At 43.1% G+C, this 19,571-nt stretch overlaps 1 protein-coding gene across 3 annotated transcripts in view; it reads right to left on the bottom strand.

The window, feature by feature from the left end:
• LOC127571824 (interleukin-1 receptor-associated kinase-like 2) overlaps positions 1-19,300 on the bottom strand; it is a 57,296-nt gene extending 37,996 nt beyond the window's left edge. For all 3 annotated transcript variants that reach the window (XM_052018560.1, XM_052018562.1, XM_052018561.1), the window contains exons 1-4: positions 18,837-19,300; positions 9,839-10,018; positions 3,016-3,153; positions 1,255-1,352 (exon numbers count right to left, since the gene is read on the bottom strand). In XM_052018560.1, the coding sequence (XP_051874520.1) occupies positions 1,255-1,352; positions 3,016-3,153; positions 9,839-10,018; positions 18,837-18,981 (561 nt within the window). In that variant the 5' untranslated portion in view covers positions 18,982-19,300. The remainder of the gene's footprint in view (positions 1-1,254; positions 1,353-3,015; positions 3,154-9,838; positions 10,019-18,836) is intronic.
• Between the last annotated feature and the right edge of the window lie 271 nt (positions 19,301-19,571).

Below are 19,571 nucleotides of genomic sequence, written 5' to 3'. Positions count from 1 at the left end.
CCACAAATCGTTAAGTATAGACAGCAACACCTCCGCCACGATTATCCCCAACACTGGTGCCGCACAGGGCAGCATCCTCAGCCCCCTTGACACTCTTGACTGCGCGGCCAGATTCTGCTCTAACTCCATCTACAAGCTTGCAGGTGACACCACCGTAGTGGGCCATCTCTCAAATAACGATCAGTCAAAGGAGGTAGAGCGCCTAGTGACATGGTGTCATGACAACAACCTTTCCCTCAATGTCAGCAAAACGAAAGAGCTGGTCATCAGCTTCAGGAAGGGGGTGGTGCACATTTTCCTGTTTACATCAACGGTGCTGAGGTCGAGAAGGTTGAAAGCTTCATTCCTAGGAGTGAACATCACTAATAGCCTGTCCTGGTCCAACCACAGATGCCATGGCCAAGAAAGCACCTCTACTTCCTCAGGAGGCTAAAGAAATTGGGCACGTCCCCATTGACCCTCGCCAATTTTTATCGATGTACCATAGAAAGCATTTTATCTGGATGCATTACGGCTTGGGATGGTAACTGCTCCACTCGAGACTACAAGAAAGTGCATAAAGTTGTGGACCCAGCTCAGCACACCTCACATCATGAAAACCAGCTTCCCCTCCATGGACTCTGTCTATGCTCCTTGCTACCTCGGTAAAGCAGCCAGCATAATCAAAGACCCCATCCACCCTGGACATTATCTCTTCCCCTTCCTCCCATCGGACAGAAGATACAAAAGCCTGAAAGTGAGTACCACCAAGCTCAAGGACAGCTTCTAACCCACTGTTATAAGACTTGTGCAATAAGATGGAGTCTTGACCTCCCAAACTACCTCATCATGGCCTTGCATATTATTGTCTGCCTGCACTGCACTGCATTTTTCTTGTAAATGTAACACTCTATTCTGCATTCCGTTAGTGTTTTTCCTTTGCACTATCTCAATGTACTGATGTGATGAAATGATCTGCATGGATGGCAGGCAAAATAAAATTTATTACTGTACCTCAGTACATGTGACAATAATAAACCAATTTGGGGTGTCAGGAGGCAAGGAACTCACTGCAGGATACACAGCACTGGCCCACTGTTGTAGCCATGTTATTTATGTAAATGGTCCTTTCCAGTTTCTGGTCAATCATATGCCCAATATGTTGATGGTGGGGGCCTTGGCTGCTCTTGGATGTTTAATATCCACTATTTTATGGAAATATTTAACTCGTCTTAATGAGATGCTGAATGCAGAGTTAATTTTGTCTAATCTTACCGTCCCTGATGATGGTATTTCAAGTCTGTCACAATTTGGCTTGGAGTTCAAGTAACTTGGAGGACTCGATGGTCCAGGAAGTGGATCAAGCTTGTGTACTGAAGGTTAAAAAAAATAAATATCAAATCAGAAGAAACAACAAAAATAAAAAGCCAGAGCTCTATTTTGGAGCTGTTGTGTTTACTCCACGTCTGCAAGAGGTAACTTCAATAAAATACTTGAAAGGGTTAAGCTTGTTTCAAACTGTTCCTGATGTGTCTTAATATTTTAATATCTTTGTTGCAATGGAACAGTGTTTCATTAATCAATTAAAGATCGACAAGGCAAAAACAACATGCATTAGCACCTGCACTAAAATGGTCAAAAAGCAAAGCATGATGGACAGTCAAGTTGAAAATAGCGCTAACTGCAAAGAATGTGCTGAAACAAAATCACATTTAAAACTTGCAAGGTGTAAAAGTCAGGGCACTGATTTAGTCTGTGGCACTGTCGTGTTACTTTGAAGCAGACAGATAGCCTGGGATAGAACAACTACAGGTCCCCCCTGGGTTACGGATGCCTGACTTATGTACAGCGCATACATACGAACGAGTGTCTGGGAGACTTGCGTGATGGGTTTAGCGGCTGCTGCGGGGCTGCAGGCATCTTCTGCCGTGTGGGGACTCTGTTCACATCTGCATTTCTGACTTGCGGACTGTCTGGGTTATGAACTGTTTGCCGGAACGGAATCCTGCCGTAACCTGGGGAGGACCTGTACATTACATTTTCCAAGAACGTGCTGATGGAGTATTGTATTTGAAATCAGAGCTCTGGCCTTACTTGTTAAGAGACAGAAAACAAGGAAAGGGCCGAAACACTAAAGGGCCACTTTGCTGACGTTTCTGATGGAACTCCAGACAATTTGTACAGGGGGGCATTGAAGGAGTAGCTCAGTCTACAAGAAAGTAAACAGGCATATTGACCAAGTCTGTGGAAAAAATGAGGCAAGCAAGACGTGAAAGGCAAAAGGTATTAATGTATTTTTGAAAGGAATAAGGGTAAGGTTGTTATGGAAACTGGGAGGAGGATGAATGCAAGTTTGTGAGAAAAAACATTGATTATGAGAGAAAGAGAATGCAAGTGTGAGCAGAAAGAACTTAGAGTCAAACATGACACAGCAGATAGGAAAAAGACCTGTGTTGTGAGCCTCCAAGGTTTTGAGAAGGGCACTGTGATTATCATCTCTGTTAAGTATTGCTCCTTTGTGCCGAATGCAACTTACTTAGTATACCTGTTGTAACCATGATACCTGTACCCATAGTGGTTTGTTGTAGTCATGAACAAGTCTCTTATATTAGGTTAAATTAAGTATAAACTGGTAAATCTTACAAGTTAGTGACAAGGCCCACTCTGTATACTCTCAGTACTTGTGGGTAATATTCGTGGGCCAAATTATGCTTGATTGGCTATTTCCTTACATTTGCCTCTCACTACATATTTCATAATAAAATTGGGCACATTTGGCTTGTTAAATGTTTCAATTTTACCTGTCTGTGTGACAGTGTATCAAGATTATTGAATGTATATGGGATTAATCATATTTTTCCAAATTGTTTTGTCGGTGGTAGAACTAAAAATGCATCATGTGATTGAATGAGTAAACATTGTGAAACTGAGACAACTTGACATGAACAGAATAAAGGGGTTGTGCTGAATCCAGCACACACACTTTCCTGCACCTCATCCATCTCACTGATAACTGCCAAGGTTTAGTATAATTACCATTGATATCGGAATCCACATCGACCATACAATCCAGCAGTGGATTAGAGGAAGCGGAAGACTGAAATACCTCAGGAGTTTCTGGCAGAGGTAAATGAGAGGAAGCAGGCTGAACAATGAAAGAATCTTCAGGCTTCCCTGAAAGATAAAGTTTCACTATTAATGCTATAACATACTTAAAATCAGTGTCTTTAATACTGACTATGAATCTTACCACACAGACACCAATGGACACTGTCCCCGTTGAAAATATTGCACCAACTGAAAATTAAATTAAAGACTGAATGCTATCCTAGTTATCAAGGTCAATCTGAGCCCAGAATTTCTACACTTTTTAAAAAAATTCTATCTTCAATAAAACAGCATTTAACTCATTCCGACTGTTGATTCATGGAACTAACCTGAACCCCGTCCCTGTGTCCTCCAAACGAAGGCAGATTTCCAACACCCATGGGACCCAAAGTAAGAGGAAGCTTGTGATGGCAGCATATATCCTCGCCAAAATTGAAAATTCTGCCCAATAATTTCACGTGTCCCAAGAAGTTGAATTCTTTTTTTAATGCAATAAAGAGGGTTGAAGGGACAGTGGAGCAGGTTAGAGTACCCAAGTGATTGGGGTCAGAAATAATCCTCCTTTCCTTTGCCCTTGGGGAGTGAGGGGGCTGGATGGTGAGGCAATATTGTGTGCCCCTAGAGCTCCAGGTATCTTGCACTGGAACCCAAATGAGGAAAGCATTGCCAATCCACAGTGTCATTGGTGGAGATTGTCAGTGGGCTCGTCCTGCATTGATGTAAGCATGCAGCCTCTGTTGTCCACTGGGTACAGTCTCATGACCAGATGCATCCATTGCTATGTTTATTATTAAGCTGGACATGGAAATAAAAACAGAAAACACAAGAAATACGCAGCAGGTCAGGCAGCAGCTTTTACAGAAGGAAACAGCCTCGATTTTGTGGTCAGAGGCAAAGGAATGAAAGAAAGCTGCCCTCAAAGATTTAATGATTCGTAGCATAAAAGTCCTGATGTAAGTTAGCATCAAGCTTCAATTCATCAGAGTCCAGGCATCGTGTATATTAGGAGGAACATGCTGCCCTTGTGACAGCTGCATTGGGAACAAGACCATTGCCCGTCTCCTGGAACGTGCATTTGCCGGGAACATCTGGGAAGAGATGCAGAGGTATGTGTTGAAGTTTGTCCCAAACAGCCGCACATGACAGGATACTGTGCTGTGCAGGCTACCCCCAGGTATGAACACTGAGACAAGCCACCAAATGTGGGGCTTGAGAGGTGCCCTCGGCTATGTCTGGGACTCACTTAAATTCCAGACCAAGTTGCTGTTCGTGACAGAATGCTGCAAACTAGCATGCTCTAAGGCGTAGGATTATGTGCGAGAAAGATGTTGAAACTGGGTGCAGTCACTACAAAGGCTGCATTGGAAAGGTCATAGTTTAGACCCCTCACATCATTGCACAGTAAATGGTTGGAACCCGTATTAAAACCTCATGAACTTTTTACTCAAAGCTTACATATAAATGATAAATAACATTATGCCAGCATTAAGTAATTGGAATAACATGACTTAAGGAAATATTGACTTGATTATTATGTAGCATACAGTATACAGCTGACTTAAATAAATTTTGAAATTAATAAACGTAACAGGTGGTGTCAGTCCTTTTGGAAATATACCAAGTGATCTCACCCTCAGCACAGACAGGAAAAGAATTATGGCAAAAGAGCCTTTTGTTAAGTTTCCAAACTGAGGATCTAACTTTTGCAGAACTGAATCAAACTTGCTTCACTCTTTTCAGTTCTGATTTCTCGTTGCCACAATGAGCTAAAAAGCTTAACAATTAGCAGAACTCAGAGACCAAGTAAAAGCATTATTCATCTTTGTTGCTGCTTTATATTTTACACTTCCTCTTTTGCAGTTAAAGCGGCACTGAAACTTGAATTTCAACAGCAAACCTGAAATGGATTAAAGCCAGACTCTCTCTGACCACCACTCAAAAAGAATTATCAATTGGGATTTTTGCTTTTTTTTTAAAAGAAGAGATAAATATATACCTATTGGCATATTTTGAGATATGGTGAATCCAGATTTCCAGAGTAAACAAACTTCCAATTTTTTAGGTCAATGCTGAACATGCCTGGATCTTGTACCTTTCTCTGATCTGTCCACTGGCACTGCAAGGTCTTTCCTACCAGGGCTTCTGGGGTTATATGGCTAGACACTCTGGCAATCTAGCCCTAGAGACCCTGACAAGTCCATTCCAATTAATTAAATCAAAGAGGAGATTTTACAAAGTTCCACTCCAAGTCACGCACCATCCCGATCTGGTAATATAAATACCAGACCTTCAGGGTCCAAATACCAAATGTTACTGGGTCAAGATCGTGGAACTTGCTACCCAACAGCACCACAGAAGTTCCTTCATCATGCAGAGGGTAGCCTTTTGAGGTTCACCACTACTTTGCCAAGGGGAAGTATATGGGAAATCATTGCTGGCCTTGCCAGTACACCTGCCTCCTTAAGAAACTACTCATAGTAGGTAACATTGGGAAGCAGCAATATTCCAAACTACCAATGCGAGTCCTATAAATAATCCTAAGGGTATCTTTACCAGACCTTCACATACATACTTCTCAAGTAACCATGTTAAGAGTTTGAACCATAACTGCCCTGCAGCGTGTTGCCGAGGCCACACCCAGAGTGCTACATACAGTTTTGTTCCCTTATTTAAGGCAGAATATACTAGCTTTGGCAGCAGTCCAGAACAGATTTACTAGGCTAATTCCTGGGATGAGGCAGTTGTCCTATCACGAACAGCTATAAAGTTAGATCTGTATTCTTCGGAGTTCAGAAGAATGAGGGGTGATCCTATTGAAGCACACAAGATCATAAGGGGGCACAATATGCGAAAAGTGTTTCCACCAGTGGGATAGTCCAGAATGAGATGACATGGTGACAAGGTTGGTGGGGATGGTCAATTCAAACTGAGGTGCGTAGGAATTTCTTCTCGCAGAGAGTGGTGAATCTATGGAATTCTCAATCCTGGAAGACCGTGGAGGATAGATTACTCAAGATATTTAAACAGGAGATAATGTAGAACTGGCACAGCTGAGGATTTGAGGCCTGGGACAGATCAGCCATGACCATATTAAATGACAGGGCCGACTCCTATTTCCTTGTGTTGTTGTGCGCTCTCTTATCCCAAGGACCTGTTTGTTCTACTGCTGCTCAGCTCAAATCTACAAGCCCAGTAAGTACTGGAGATTGAACTTAAAAGGTTGCTGTCTCTGTGGTTAAATCCCTTGCCCATATGGCGATGGACTCTCTTACCAAGCATCTGGAAGAGCTTACTGCAGATATTTTAAACAAACTCTAGCTTTTTGGCAGAGTTGAACAAAGAGGAAATGAACTAGAGCAAGGGGAGAGAAACAAAGATAAAGATTTTAATGTGTAGATCTCTGTGAACCTGTCAGTCAGTGAAGCTTTAAAAATGGCCTCAATATTAACATGAGATTTCTAGATTTCTTGTCCGATTGGCCTCACCAGCCAGTGAGACTTGACCTATACTCCATTCAGTCATAGCACTTTGCAGCACAGAAACAGGGCCCACCACATCCATGCCAACCTTTTTTGCCCATCTGCACTAATACCATTTGCCTGAATTAGAACCACATCCTTCAACGTCTTGTATATTTAAGTGTCTGTCTAAATGCCTTTCTCTCTCCATGCTCTAGTCATTTGCTCTTTGTTCCACTCCTTTCTCTGGCCATTTCCTCCTTGTTTTTGGCTGGAACTAGTTTGTTAAACTAGTTCCGGCCAAAAAAATTGGAACTAGCTTAAAATATCTGCAGATTGTATCTGATTCCACCACCTCTTCTGGCAGCGCATTCCAGATATCAACCACCCTTAGTGTTAGAAACTTTCTCAGAGACCCTTTAAAACTCCTTCCTCTCTCCTTAAGCCTATACCCTCTTGTTTTTGATGCCCTAACCATGGAAAAAAGATTGACTATCTACCTTATATTTGCCTCTCATAATTATATGTACTTCTATCAGGTCACCCCTCAGCCTCCTTCGCTCCAGGGAAAAACAATCCCAGCCTATTAAATCTCTCCCCATAACTAAAGTCCTCCAATCCAGGCAACATTGTGGTGAATTTCCTCTGCACTCTCTCCAGCATGTTGTTTTAAATGGATACGCTAAACGCAAGTTGAAGCAATGGTAAGGTTTGTGGGAGAATGGAAACGTTGCCACGGAAGGTGAGTTTTCCAAGCTTGTGCCTGTGCCGTGGCTCCCTGAATCTTCTGCTGGTGACTGTCAGGACCTAGAGGGGGAAACTGGAACCAATGGGAGGAAGTGGCTGGGTGGAATCCACAGGTATCACAAGAGGTCAGCAGCATGATCTTGGTTCCACGTTCCTGGATGGTCGGTTGAGTTAAAAATGTACCAACTGCAAAGAATGTGCAGAAACAGAATTGTGTTTAAAACTTGCAGACTGTGAAAATGAGGAAACTAATTTAGGCTGTGGGATTGTAGTGTTATGTTGGAAGCAGTTAGACTGGGACAGAACAAAACAGTATCAATTCTACCCAGAACCTTTGGGGAGATTTTGAAGTTAAGATGAATAGGAAGGAAGTGAGCGTGCACATATAGTCACACCTAGAGTGCATAAATAGATAAAGTGCATCTTTCCAGCAGGAGTTGGCACTTGTAGGGGAAAAAGGTTAAAGAAAAGGAATGGAAGTCAGAAAGGGTAATGAGTTTAACGGTGCATGGTGCCGCATCTTATTGTGAAGAAAGATTATGAGGTTAACCTTGCTCTAGATGAGAGGATACAAGAGCAGGATGGGAGGATATCAGAATTACAGAATCAATTGGTTACTTGGTTACATGACAGCAGCAACCAAGTTGTCTGGGTTGCTGTGAATATGCAGCAGCAGTGAATCCGTCTTCAGGCTGGCTCAGTGAAGCAGGATTTCGAGGAAGTCAGGTGCTGAGTGAATACCTCAACTAAAGATACCAACTGCCTCACTGGACAGTTACAGAGTCCACAGAAGCTTTCCAGTGTGCCCAACATGAAGCATCTGTTTACATCAATGGTGCTGAGGTCGAGAGGGTTGAAAGCTTCAAGTTCCTGGGAGTGAACATCACCAATAACCTGCCCTGGTCCAACCATGGCCAAGAAAGCTCACCAGCACCCCTAATTCCTCAGGAATTTGGCATGTCCTGTTGACCCTCACCAATTTTTATCCATGCACCAAAGGAAGCATCCTATCTGGATGCATCACGACTTGGTATGGCAACTGCTCTGCCCGGGACCGCCAGAAACCACAGAGTTGTGGACACAGCCCAGCGCATCACAAAAACCAGCCTCCCCTCCATGGACTCTGTCTATACTTCTCATTGCCTCGGTAAAGCAGCCAGCATAATCAAAGACCGCACCTACCCCGGACAATCTCTCTTGTCCCCTCTCCCATCGGGCAGAAGGTACAAAAGCCTGATAGAATACCACCAGGCTCAAGGGTAGCTTCTATCCCACTGTTATAAGACTATTAATGGTCCCTTGTACAATAAGATGGAGTCTTGTCCTCTTAAACTACCTCATCATGGCCTTATACATTATTGTCTGCCTGCACTGCACTTTCCCTGTAAATGTAACACTCTATTCTGCATTCTGTTATTGTTTCCCTTGTACTACCTGAATGTACTGTTGTAATGAAATGATCTGTATGGATGGCATGTAAAACAGTTTTTCCACTGTACCTGTGACAATTTTTCAGTACATGTGACATTAATAAACTAATTTATAATTTACAGATCACAGAAAGTGCCACACTCATATTCAGGAGTTAGAAAGGATTTGCTGAACGAACAATGAGCTATTAACTGGGAAATGTCAAGCAGGAGTAAAACGAGTTCAGGATGGGCTTGGATTCTTGATCCATGCCTTAGAGCCGAGGAATCAAGACAGCACTGTTCAGAACCAGCTTCCAAATATCAAAAGGGAGAACTGAAGAGTTTGAGAATGCTTTATGGCAATTGGGACGTTGTCACAGCTGGTATAAACCTCAGTGAGGCAGGACAAATATTCCTGCCCTATTGAAAAAGTCTGATCAGGTTGTATAATTGAGAGAGCAGGCTTATAGCTACAAATAATAACAAACAGCCCACTGGAATGTTCTCTCGAAGATAATGTTCCTTTGCTGGAGGTCAGAAGACTGTAGCAGTTTTTAATCGTAAGATCCATAGCAATTATGGACCTAGAACAGCACAAGGTCAAACAGGACAATATAGATGGGGATAGGAAAGGCCACTGAGCTATTGGCTCATAGCTGAATGGGGAAAAGAGATTAATGGACCATTATTGTACTGTAGGCTAGTATTGGGGTTGTTGAAGAACCTAAAACAAGGAAAGCAGGGAGGGGTGAACACAAGTGCTGACATTAGATTAGCAAATGATGAGTGTAAGTGAATGCTTGATGGTTGGCGCAGACTCGATGGGCCGAAGGGCATGTTTCTACACTGTACAACTTTATAACTCCCACAACAAGTGGGATAGTTTTACTTTAGGTATTAATCAGCCTGTAGCCTTGTTGAACAAATACGCCAGACACCTTTGCAATGTGGGATCATTTTCCCCCAAAGAATTCCAACTCTATAACCTATGCAACCAGTATAGATGAAACTCAGTCATCAGTTGGGGCAGGATTCATGCAAATAACACCACAGTTGCAATCAATATCCTCAACACCAACCTTCTGAAAGCAAAATCCATGCTAAGTACTTTTATCTACAATGGAGCACACTTACATGACATAATAACACACGCAGCTCTGTACAGCTGCATCTCATTCAGGACGTCCAGAAGCTGTTGGACAGTGGCTTGTTTCATTCCCCATGCCCACATCAGCTCTCGGGTTCTGCTGTTGGGCTTTCGGCCAAAAGATTCAATGTTCCTTAGTTCGGTCTGATCGGTGATGATGCAGGAGCCTGAAAGGAGAGTTTTAAGAGGGTAAGTATAGTTCCTTCATCATTCAATTCCCTCTGTTTTCCTTCCCTTACCTCAAGAACAAAGATTGCAGGCAAAAGGATTGAAAACAAACTGTGGCCTCCTCTGGTTCAATACACTATGACCAACCCTTCCAACCAACATCATAAAAAGACAGTAAATTAAAAGAGGATGGACTTATTTATCACTGGTCTCAATTGCTGAACATCCAAAAAAGCCAACAGTGAAAGAGTTTTGAAGAATCATCACTGTTAGCATGTAGAGAACGTACAGAGCAAGGTCTCACAGACAGCAAATAAATAGGTTACTGAGTTATTCTCTGGTATTATAGGTTGATGCCCAGATAGCATGACAAACTCCCCTGATTCTCAAATAATGCAGTGGGACATAATGAATGTGCAGCTTCTTTAGTACTGCAGTGGTGCTTGCTTGGATTACGTGTTACACTCTGTGAAGACTTTCAACTTGGGAGCAATTGCAAGCACTGAGACAAGTCGGATGAATTTGTAATCTCATAAATTTCACAGAAAACAACTTGGTGGAAGGATAAAAACCTTGTGACATCTAACCTGCTGCTCCAGTTATGTAACATCACCATAGTTGCTGACTCTAATATAGCCTATCCACATGGGCCAACTCTGATTACCTCATTGTTTTAAATACCTCCATTACATTTCTTTCAAGTGTGCAGTATTCTGTAGGAAACTGTCCCAACTCCATTACCATTGGCAATTAGGTATCTGTCTGATCCCTCCTCTGTATTTTTCCTCGGTCAATGGCAATTGAAATGGAGCAAAACTGGAAATAATTCTACAAGAGATCGAATTAAGGTTTTATACAAAAACAATGCAAAGTTGTTTTGTATTGGATTCTTTTAGCTTTACATTTTAATACTATATTTACATTTTCTATTGCCCCATTGCACTAGCCTGAATTCTTCACTTACTACAGTACGTGTTTCCCTCCTGCTCACTGACCTTGTACATAACACCGTATTACACCTAAAAATAGAAAAATGGGCACTGTAAATTGCCCATACTATTTGGATAAGCAGCAGAATTCAGCAGAAATTGATGGGAACAAGGAGAAAATAAATGGGATTAAGGTTGGATTGGTGTAAGTGGGTGTTTGATAGTAGGTGTGTACTTGGTAGGCCAAAAGGCCTGGCTCTGTGTGATATGACTATATAACTCAGCAGGTCAGGCAGGATCCAAGACTCTTCAACCTGAAACGTTAACTCTGTTTCTCTCACCACAGACCCTGCCTGACAAGGTCGGTGCTTACAGCATTTTCTGGTTATATTTCAGATTTCCATACATGGGCTTGAAATTAGCCCAATTCCACAAATGCATTGTCTACCATACAGTATATCCTCCGGCAGAGAAGGCTCCTGGGAGATGTATTCCCTGGGGAGACGGTGCTCCAGGGAGGGGGACTCCCCGGGGTGAGCAGGATCCCGGGAGGGGTGAGCACCTGTTGGGAGGAAAACAGATTTATATTTTGAATCAACAACCTTTCATTAGTGCTGGCCTGAAGAAAGGTCACCAACCCAAGATTTCAACTCTGCTTCTCTTTCCACAAATGCTATCTTACCTCTAGTGTACTTCCAGTATGTTCTGTTCTATTTGCAATAGACATCATTAAGGAACTGCACACATGCCTGTCTGCTTATAATATGTCCTGTAAACATATCTGTCCAAAAGCAATCAGACTTAAATTCTTGCATACTTCCCTACTTGACATATCCAAGTGTATGCATGCAAGCACTAGAATAAGGAAGCAGTATTAAAATTAGGTGTTAAGGTAAAAGGTTAATGGCGGGGCCACTTAGTGAAGTTGAGGTTAAAACATTCTTCATCTAAACAATCTATTTAAGGATAGGGAGAAAATATTTATCAAAGAAATCCAGGCAACAGTGTTGGTGCAAGGAAACAATATTTGAGCATTTCCATTATGAATAAAATTCAGCAATTTTCCCCTTATAAGGCAATCTAGTATATTATCAGTTGTTCAATTTATAACTAAACACCATGAATTGACAGGAAGTGCAGTCTATGAGTTAGTTATATAAAGGAGTTATTTGTCTGCTTAGAACTAGATTAAAGATCAGGAGGTTTCAATTTTCACTGTACTATTTCCTGTGGAACTTTAAAGACCGAATTAGTATTACCACCACACACTAACCCCAATTGGTGACCCTCAAGGCTTGCGCAACCCTCGAGTCCTTATCATAGAATCATTCATCACAGCACCAACTTTCGGGAAGAGAGAGCTCTCTGTCATTTACTTTTCCTCTGCAATGTTTGCCCTTTCATCTATTACAAAATTCCTTTTTAAAAATTACTGTTGAATGTGTTTCCACTATCACCTCAGGCAGTAGGAATTTCCAATGGACGGAAAATAAAATGGGGGAGATTGCACTGCTGATGACACCAGTGTCAGAGAGGGATATCCTACGCATCCACACATTACAGAGACCAAAAGAAAATGTAAATTACATAGAAGAACCAGTGATGAGATCACTACTCGTCCATTGCCTTGCAAGGATGTGGTCTACACTGACATACTGTAGGTAAAGACCTTCTGCCAAAGCCCAAAGAAGTCACTATAATGACTGCACTACAAAAGTTTGTGAGTGATATTTCACCTCAAGCTTATTGTTGTCAAAGGCATACATACGCAAGGTATAAGTGCCGTGAAAATTAGCTTTTTGCAGCAGCAGCACAGTACATTACAAGATTAGTACAAACATAAATTATACATAACTTACATGTGTGCAAAATAATTATCTTCAGATAATGGTTAAAAACTTTTGTCTGCCAACTCCTACGAAGTTCTCAATTCTTGCATGCAACACACCAAAGCAGATTTTGCCTTCCTAGTCTGTGGTACTTGAAATCCTAGGGGAGGTGCTCCCTGGGAGAGAGTGGACTCCTGGAAGAAATGTACCCTGGGGAGAGTGTGTTCCTGGTAGAGGTGTATCCTGGGGAGAGCACATTGCAGGGAGAGGGGAACCAAACCCGCACATTCCCTCTTCTCCTCCCTTCCATCAGGCAGAAGTTACAAAAGCTTGAAAACACACACCTCCAGGCTCAAGAACAGCTTTTATCCTGCTGTTATAAACTCAGGAACTGATTTCTCATACGATAAAGATGAACTCTTGACCTTGCAATGTATCTCATCGTGGCCTTTGCACCTTATTCGTCTGCCTGCATTGCACTCTCTGTAACTGTAACACTATATCCTGCATTCTGTTTTTCCCTGTGTACTACCTCAATGTACTTATGTTTTGAAATGATCTGTATGGATGGCATGCAAAACAAAGTTTTTCACTGTATCGCGGTACATGTGACAATAATAAACCAATTACCTAGTGAGAGTAGGCTCCCCGGGTGATAGTGCGGTCCCAGGAGAGGTGTACCCCGGGGAGAGTGGGCTTCATCTACGTGCTACCAATCGGCTATCCTGAAGTAGTCAGAGAGCAGCAGCTGGCAGAGGTGGAATTTTGTCAGCTAGCACCAAACATCCGGTCACCAGATGTTAGAGGGAAAGATTTCAAGAGCACCTTGCAAGGTGGAAAAGGGGTAGTGGATGGGGGAAGGGGTGTAGACCAGCACCAGGGAACCTATTGCCTACTTTGTGTGACTAGTACTTGCACTTACATGGGGGTATATTTTGTCCTAGCAGCCACCCACCTGTTGCAGCAGAACAAGCAGGCTACAGCAGACCCCTGGTCAGGTCAGAGTCAAAATCTAAGCAGGGACACAGCCATACCATGGAACCCCTAACCTGCTTAGACTCACAAGTGTCTTGTAGCTAGAGCAGTGAAGAGTTAAGCCAAAAGGAATCTATCATCTATAAGGCTGAATGTTCAACCCTGGGTCATTGCCCTGTTTTTGTTGTCTTGTGGCCAACTAGCTCCATTTCCACCAGTCACAAAGGGATCAACAGACTAATTGACTTCCATTGGGGTTAATTGTTAGATCATTGCTACACTGATTTATTGAACAAAGATGCAGGTGTACAGGAGATTCAATGTACATGGAAATTACAGGAAATAGAACCTGCAATAACAGCCAAGACCTGTTCTGACCACAGTTTGTCAGGCTAATCCAACTTCTGCTATTGCAGACTTTAGATATTTTACATGAAATATATGAATCGTTCTTTGGGTGTTTTTTGGAATAAGGGTAGGATTTTGCTTTTTAAAAGATAATTTAAGGTCCTTTGGTACATTGGAGTAGTCACTGGAGACAATGAAGAATTACTTTGCAATAGTATACCCAAACAATATGCTATTAAGACCATGTTGTTTGAACAGTGTGGCGAGGTCAATCCAATGACATTTCATTCCCTAAGTTACTTGCTCTGTGGCAAGGAATGCCCATGTTCACCAGTTCATGGTTCTGGAACTATATTTCTGATATTTAGTTTCTTACCACATAGGAACCATTTGGCCCATCGAGTCTATGCCAGCTCACGGGGCAATCCCAGTCCCCCACTTACTTGCTGCAACCTGTAAGGTTATCAAAAACTACAAGGGGATCTTGATCAGCTAGGTAAGTGGGCCGAGGAACAGCAAATGGCATTCATCCAGATAAGCGTGAGGTGTTGCATTTGGGAAGTCAAACCAGGGTAGAACTCTCACAGTAAATGGTCAGGCCATGGGGACTGTTGGTCCCCAGGGCCCTACTGTTCAGGGCTATGGGGGAGGGCCAGTAAAGTAGGCAACAAACTTCGGATCAGCCTTGATCCTACTGAATGATGGAGCAGGTCTGAGGGCTAACTGGCCTACTCTTCCTCTTTATGGTGCTAATGTACCACCCCCACAAATGTTAACAGTATGAAATGTCATCAGCAAAACTAACACTGCTTAAGTCACAGTCTATGAGACCACCTAAATTCCTGTGGGCTGCTAGCAGTCATAAGACTGTATTAGCTAGCCTGCTGAATGTATTTTAGTTTTGTTTTACTTACTTTGCGAACTTTCCAACTAAACTACCTCAAAATTATTAAAGAATCGTGGATCCTCGATAACCTTTAGTGCCTCCCCACCCGAGGAGGTCATAAAGTCATACGACATGGAAAACAAAGCCCTTCAGCCTACTTACTACATCAAGCACCCATTCAACACTAATCTTATGCTATTCCCCCCACATTCCCATCAGCTCCCCCCAAGATTCTAGCAGGGGTCATGTGACTGATCTGGAGCTCCTGACATTGACTTAATATTTCATGGGAATTACATCAAGATCTAGGAGAGCTAGTATCTGTCATCCATTGTTTCTTCACGTTGGTTGGGCAGCACAGTGTCTCAGCTGTTGGAGCCACTGCCTCTCATCTCCAGAAACCCAGGTTCAATCCTGACCTCAAGTGCTAAGGGGCAGGCATGGTAGTGTAGCGGTTAGTGTAATGCTATTACAGCGTCAGCGACCCGGGTTCAATTCCGGCCGCTGTCTGTAAGGAGTTTGTATGTTCTCCCCATGTGTCTGTGTGGGCTTCCTCCAAGTGCTCTGTTTCCTCCCACATTCAAAAGATGTATGGGTTAGGAAGTTGTGGGCACGCTATGTTGGCGCTGGAAGTGCGGCGACATTCGTGGGCTTTCCCCAGAACACTCAATGCGAAAGATACATTTCACTGTGTGTTTCGATGTACGTGTGACTAATAAAGATATCTTATCTGTTTGCATGGTATCCTTGTGTCCACATGGGTTTCCTCCCACATACCAAAAACATGCAGGTGGGTAGGTTAATTGGCCACTGTAAAAAAAACCCTAGCATGTAGGCGAGTGGGTAGAATCTAGTGAAGTTTGATGAGAAAGTGGGGAGAATAAACAAAAAATGGGATTAATGTAGAATTGGTATTAATAGGTTGTTGATAGTCAGCGCAGAATGAAAGGCTCTGTTTCCCTGCTGTATTTTTCTATGACTCTATTATTAATTCAGCATTTTACGGTGCCACTTATGGATTCCAGGATTCAGAGTGGCTATGCGCTTTCATCAAATTACCCATCAAAAAAATTCATCATGCCCTGCCTCAGTTGGCACTTCACGGCTACTGCCTTGGGAATTATTGTTTCCAGAACGATTGCGTTTGGAAATACACAGTGTCAAGGCCATTCTTCTGAAGCAAGTGTTACCTTCACTCGTTGAACAACTAAAGCTTGTGTATAACCTTTAATATGGTAAAGCATCCAAAAGCACTTTGCAAAATTTGATACTGACTCCTCCCATCCCACACCTCACCCCAACTGAAGGATGGGTGTCCAAAACTTTAGCCAAGGAAATATTAAGAGGGATGATGGTGTGGAGAGTTTAAGGGAGATTTTAGAGCTTCCAAAGGAGGATGCTGAAAGTACAGCCTTGGTGGGACAGAGGAACTCGGAGATACATGACTGGAGGAGTGCAAAGTTCTCAAGAAGTTGTAAAGTAGGAGGAGGATGTAGGTGTGAGAAATATGTTATATCTAAGTGTAGGGGTAAGGACTGAGTGTACCATGTGGTATGATCTTGTTACACTGTTGTACTAGACACTGTTGTTTAGCTGAGAATTATTGTCTTCAATGGAATTGGACTCTATTGTAAGCTCTGTCATGACAAGAGATCTAGGAGAATACAGAGGAAAAACCTCCTTGAAGAAATGCTCATAGCCCACTTTAAGAAATGCAGCATTCCCATTGCCTTCTGGGAACCTCTGAACCATGGCCACTCAAAACGGAGAAGGAGCATTCAGAATGGAATCAAGACCATGCGTCGAGAACGCAGAAACACTGTGTGTGCAGCACAGTACCTCACAAACTACCACGTGCTCTATCTGTGGAAGGGCCTTCAGTTCCCACATAGGCCTCATTGTCCCTACAACACCAGAGTACAAGCAAGTCATCCTCAATCCTGAGGGACTGCCACTGAAAAAGGAAATGAGCCTTCAGTACAGATGTTCTACTAATAACTCTAGCTCTATCTAATCACCTATGCTTGAGGCAACACAAAGGAATCGCAGACTCCACAACAGTTGGTTTACCAGCACCTTTCGAAGGTTCAAAGGCCAGGGAATGATGTCCTCAGTTACAACACCAAACTTCATGGCTTCCTTTGAAGGAGCTATCAAACCTCCACTGGTGGCCACATTGTCATAGAGTAATACAGTATGGATACAGGCCCTTCAGCCCAACTCATCCATGCTGACCAGGATGCCCATCTAAGCTAGTCCTATTTGCCTGGGTTTGGCCCACATCCCTCCTTACCCAAGCATCTGCCTTAAGTTTTGGAACTAATTGCACAGAGTTATGAACACAGCCTAGTCTAACATAAAATCCAGCCTCCCCTAGATTGACTCCATGTACACTTCCCACTGCCTCGGGAAAGCAGCTGACATAATCAAGGACCCCTCCCACCCCAGATATTCTCTCTTCTTCCCCCTCCAGTTGGGCAGGGGATACAAAAGCTCGACAGCACGTACCACCAGGCTCAAGGACAGCTTCTATCCTGCAGTTATAAGACTCTTGAACGGACCTCTTGTATGAGAAAGATGAACTCTTGATCTCCCAATCTACCTCACCGTGGCCTTTGCACCTTATTTGTCTGCCTGCATTGCACTCTCTGCAACTATAATACTATATTCTGCATTTTGTTAACTGCTTTTCCTTTTGTACTACTTTGATGTACTTACGTTTGGAATGACCTGTATGGATGGCATGCAAAAAAAAGTTTTTTCACTGTAGCTCAGTACATAGACCAATTACAATTTCACTTTTTCCCAGATAGTACTCAATTTTCCAGATCTTTGCCCACTCATTTAGCCTTCCCAATCTCTTTATAGCTTTATGTTCTCTTCATAATTTACTGGGTACATGCGACAATACAAAACCAATTACCAACCAAACCCTCCACAAGGGCTTCCTCCACCTTGACCGAGGCCTTGAAGACCCAGCCCTTGAAGACCCAGCCCAATAACTCCACCTGACTCCTCAGTTATAGCTGAAGCGCATGGGGCAGTTTCACTCCGCCAAAGCAGTTACATTAATAACGTTGCGGGTAAATCCGGTTTCACCAGAGTGCAGATATAACGAAATTAGGAAGCAGAAACGTCAAGAGTTTGATTGCGCAAAATCTGTCGAGTGAGAATACAGCCGCGGGAATAACGACTGTATTAAAGGGAACGTTGATGTCTTGCGGGGGTGGTGGGGCAGCTTTCCTTCACGCATCCTGTTTCCTCATCGCTTCCTACTTGCACACAAGCATGAGACACAATGACTCGTGCATGAATCACCTGAAAATTTCCCTTGACACTAAATGACATAACGAGGAACAGAGTGTAGGGTTACCACAATAAACCCGTGTTCAATAATGGCGATTGAAGTCAATGCAAATAAAAGCAACTCTGTCAAATCAGGTGGGAAATGCTGGAAATACTAAGCGGATTAAGCAGCATTTGTGGAGAGACAAACTGAGCTGATGTATCAAGTCGAAAAGGAATGCACCCTTCATTCGTCTTTCTCTCTTTAACAGATGCTGCCAGACCTGTTGAGTGTTTCAAGCATTTTTTTTGTTTCAGATGCAGTTTTTGATTTTTAGTTTTCTGACCGTTACCACGCCTCGGCTGTGGTCAGCAAACAGGACCCATGACACCGTCTCAAACAGTGCGGGTTGAAATTCCTATCCAAAGGTCCGGGGCTCCTGGAGTAATTAACAACTCCCCCCCCCCCCGAAACTGCCTTCTCCTGATCGATTTCATCCCATTGCCTGGAATTGAATCAGCCATTAGTCCTAATAACTGACCCACAGCCAGGACGATTACTCACCAAACCGATGCCACACTCCAGGCGCCAAAGTATCCATCACCGCATAAAACTCTTCCATAATCTTGGCAGGAATGTCATAAACAAAATACTGAGAAGCCGTTGTATTTCTCTGCTGCTCATTTCTCCGCCTTCCAAATAAATCCATCTTGTTGGAAAACCAGCAGCGACTGGGAGACTAGCCGGATGACACAACTTTCCTCAGCACTTCGAAAGGAATATACTCTGACAGATTCCCCCCGCGTCACGTGGAGGAAATGTTAACCTGGAAGCTCGTATTATCAGCGGCGAGCAGAGCATTCGGTAGGCGCGCTGTATTTAGTATCTCCCCAAGTTCCCAGTGCATCGAAACTACAAACAAACCCGCCTGTTCTGCAATTAACGTATCGACAGGAAAAAGCAAAACACTGCAGAGGCCAGCAGAAATAAAATTTGCTTTGTGTCTGTACTTCGGGATAGTTTGTAGAGCGTCCCGGGTTCCGTGAGCTTCAATATCACCGACCTGGAGGTTGGGGCTCGTTAATCACCAGCTATTGAGGTGGGGGGAGTGGGCGGGTCCCTACGCCTCAGGGTCATAGACCTGTCAACGCCAACCGCTACTTTGCTGGTACCGAAATTCTTTAGCCTGGCAAAGACTCCAGACTGGATTTATAATTACAAAGCTAAGTCAAAACAATGGGTGCTGGAAATCTGAAAAGAAAACAGAAAATGCTGAAAATACTCGGCAGGTCAGGCGGC

The sequence above is a fragment of the Pristis pectinata genome, chromosome 6 (assembly GCF_009764475.1).
Source record: "Pristis pectinata isolate sPriPec2 chromosome 6, sPriPec2.1.pri, whole genome shotgun sequence".
NCBI lineage: Eukaryota > Metazoa > Chordata > Chondrichthyes > Rhinopristiformes > Pristidae > Pristis > Pristis pectinata.
This window is presented reverse-complemented; position numbering and strand designations above follow the sequence as displayed.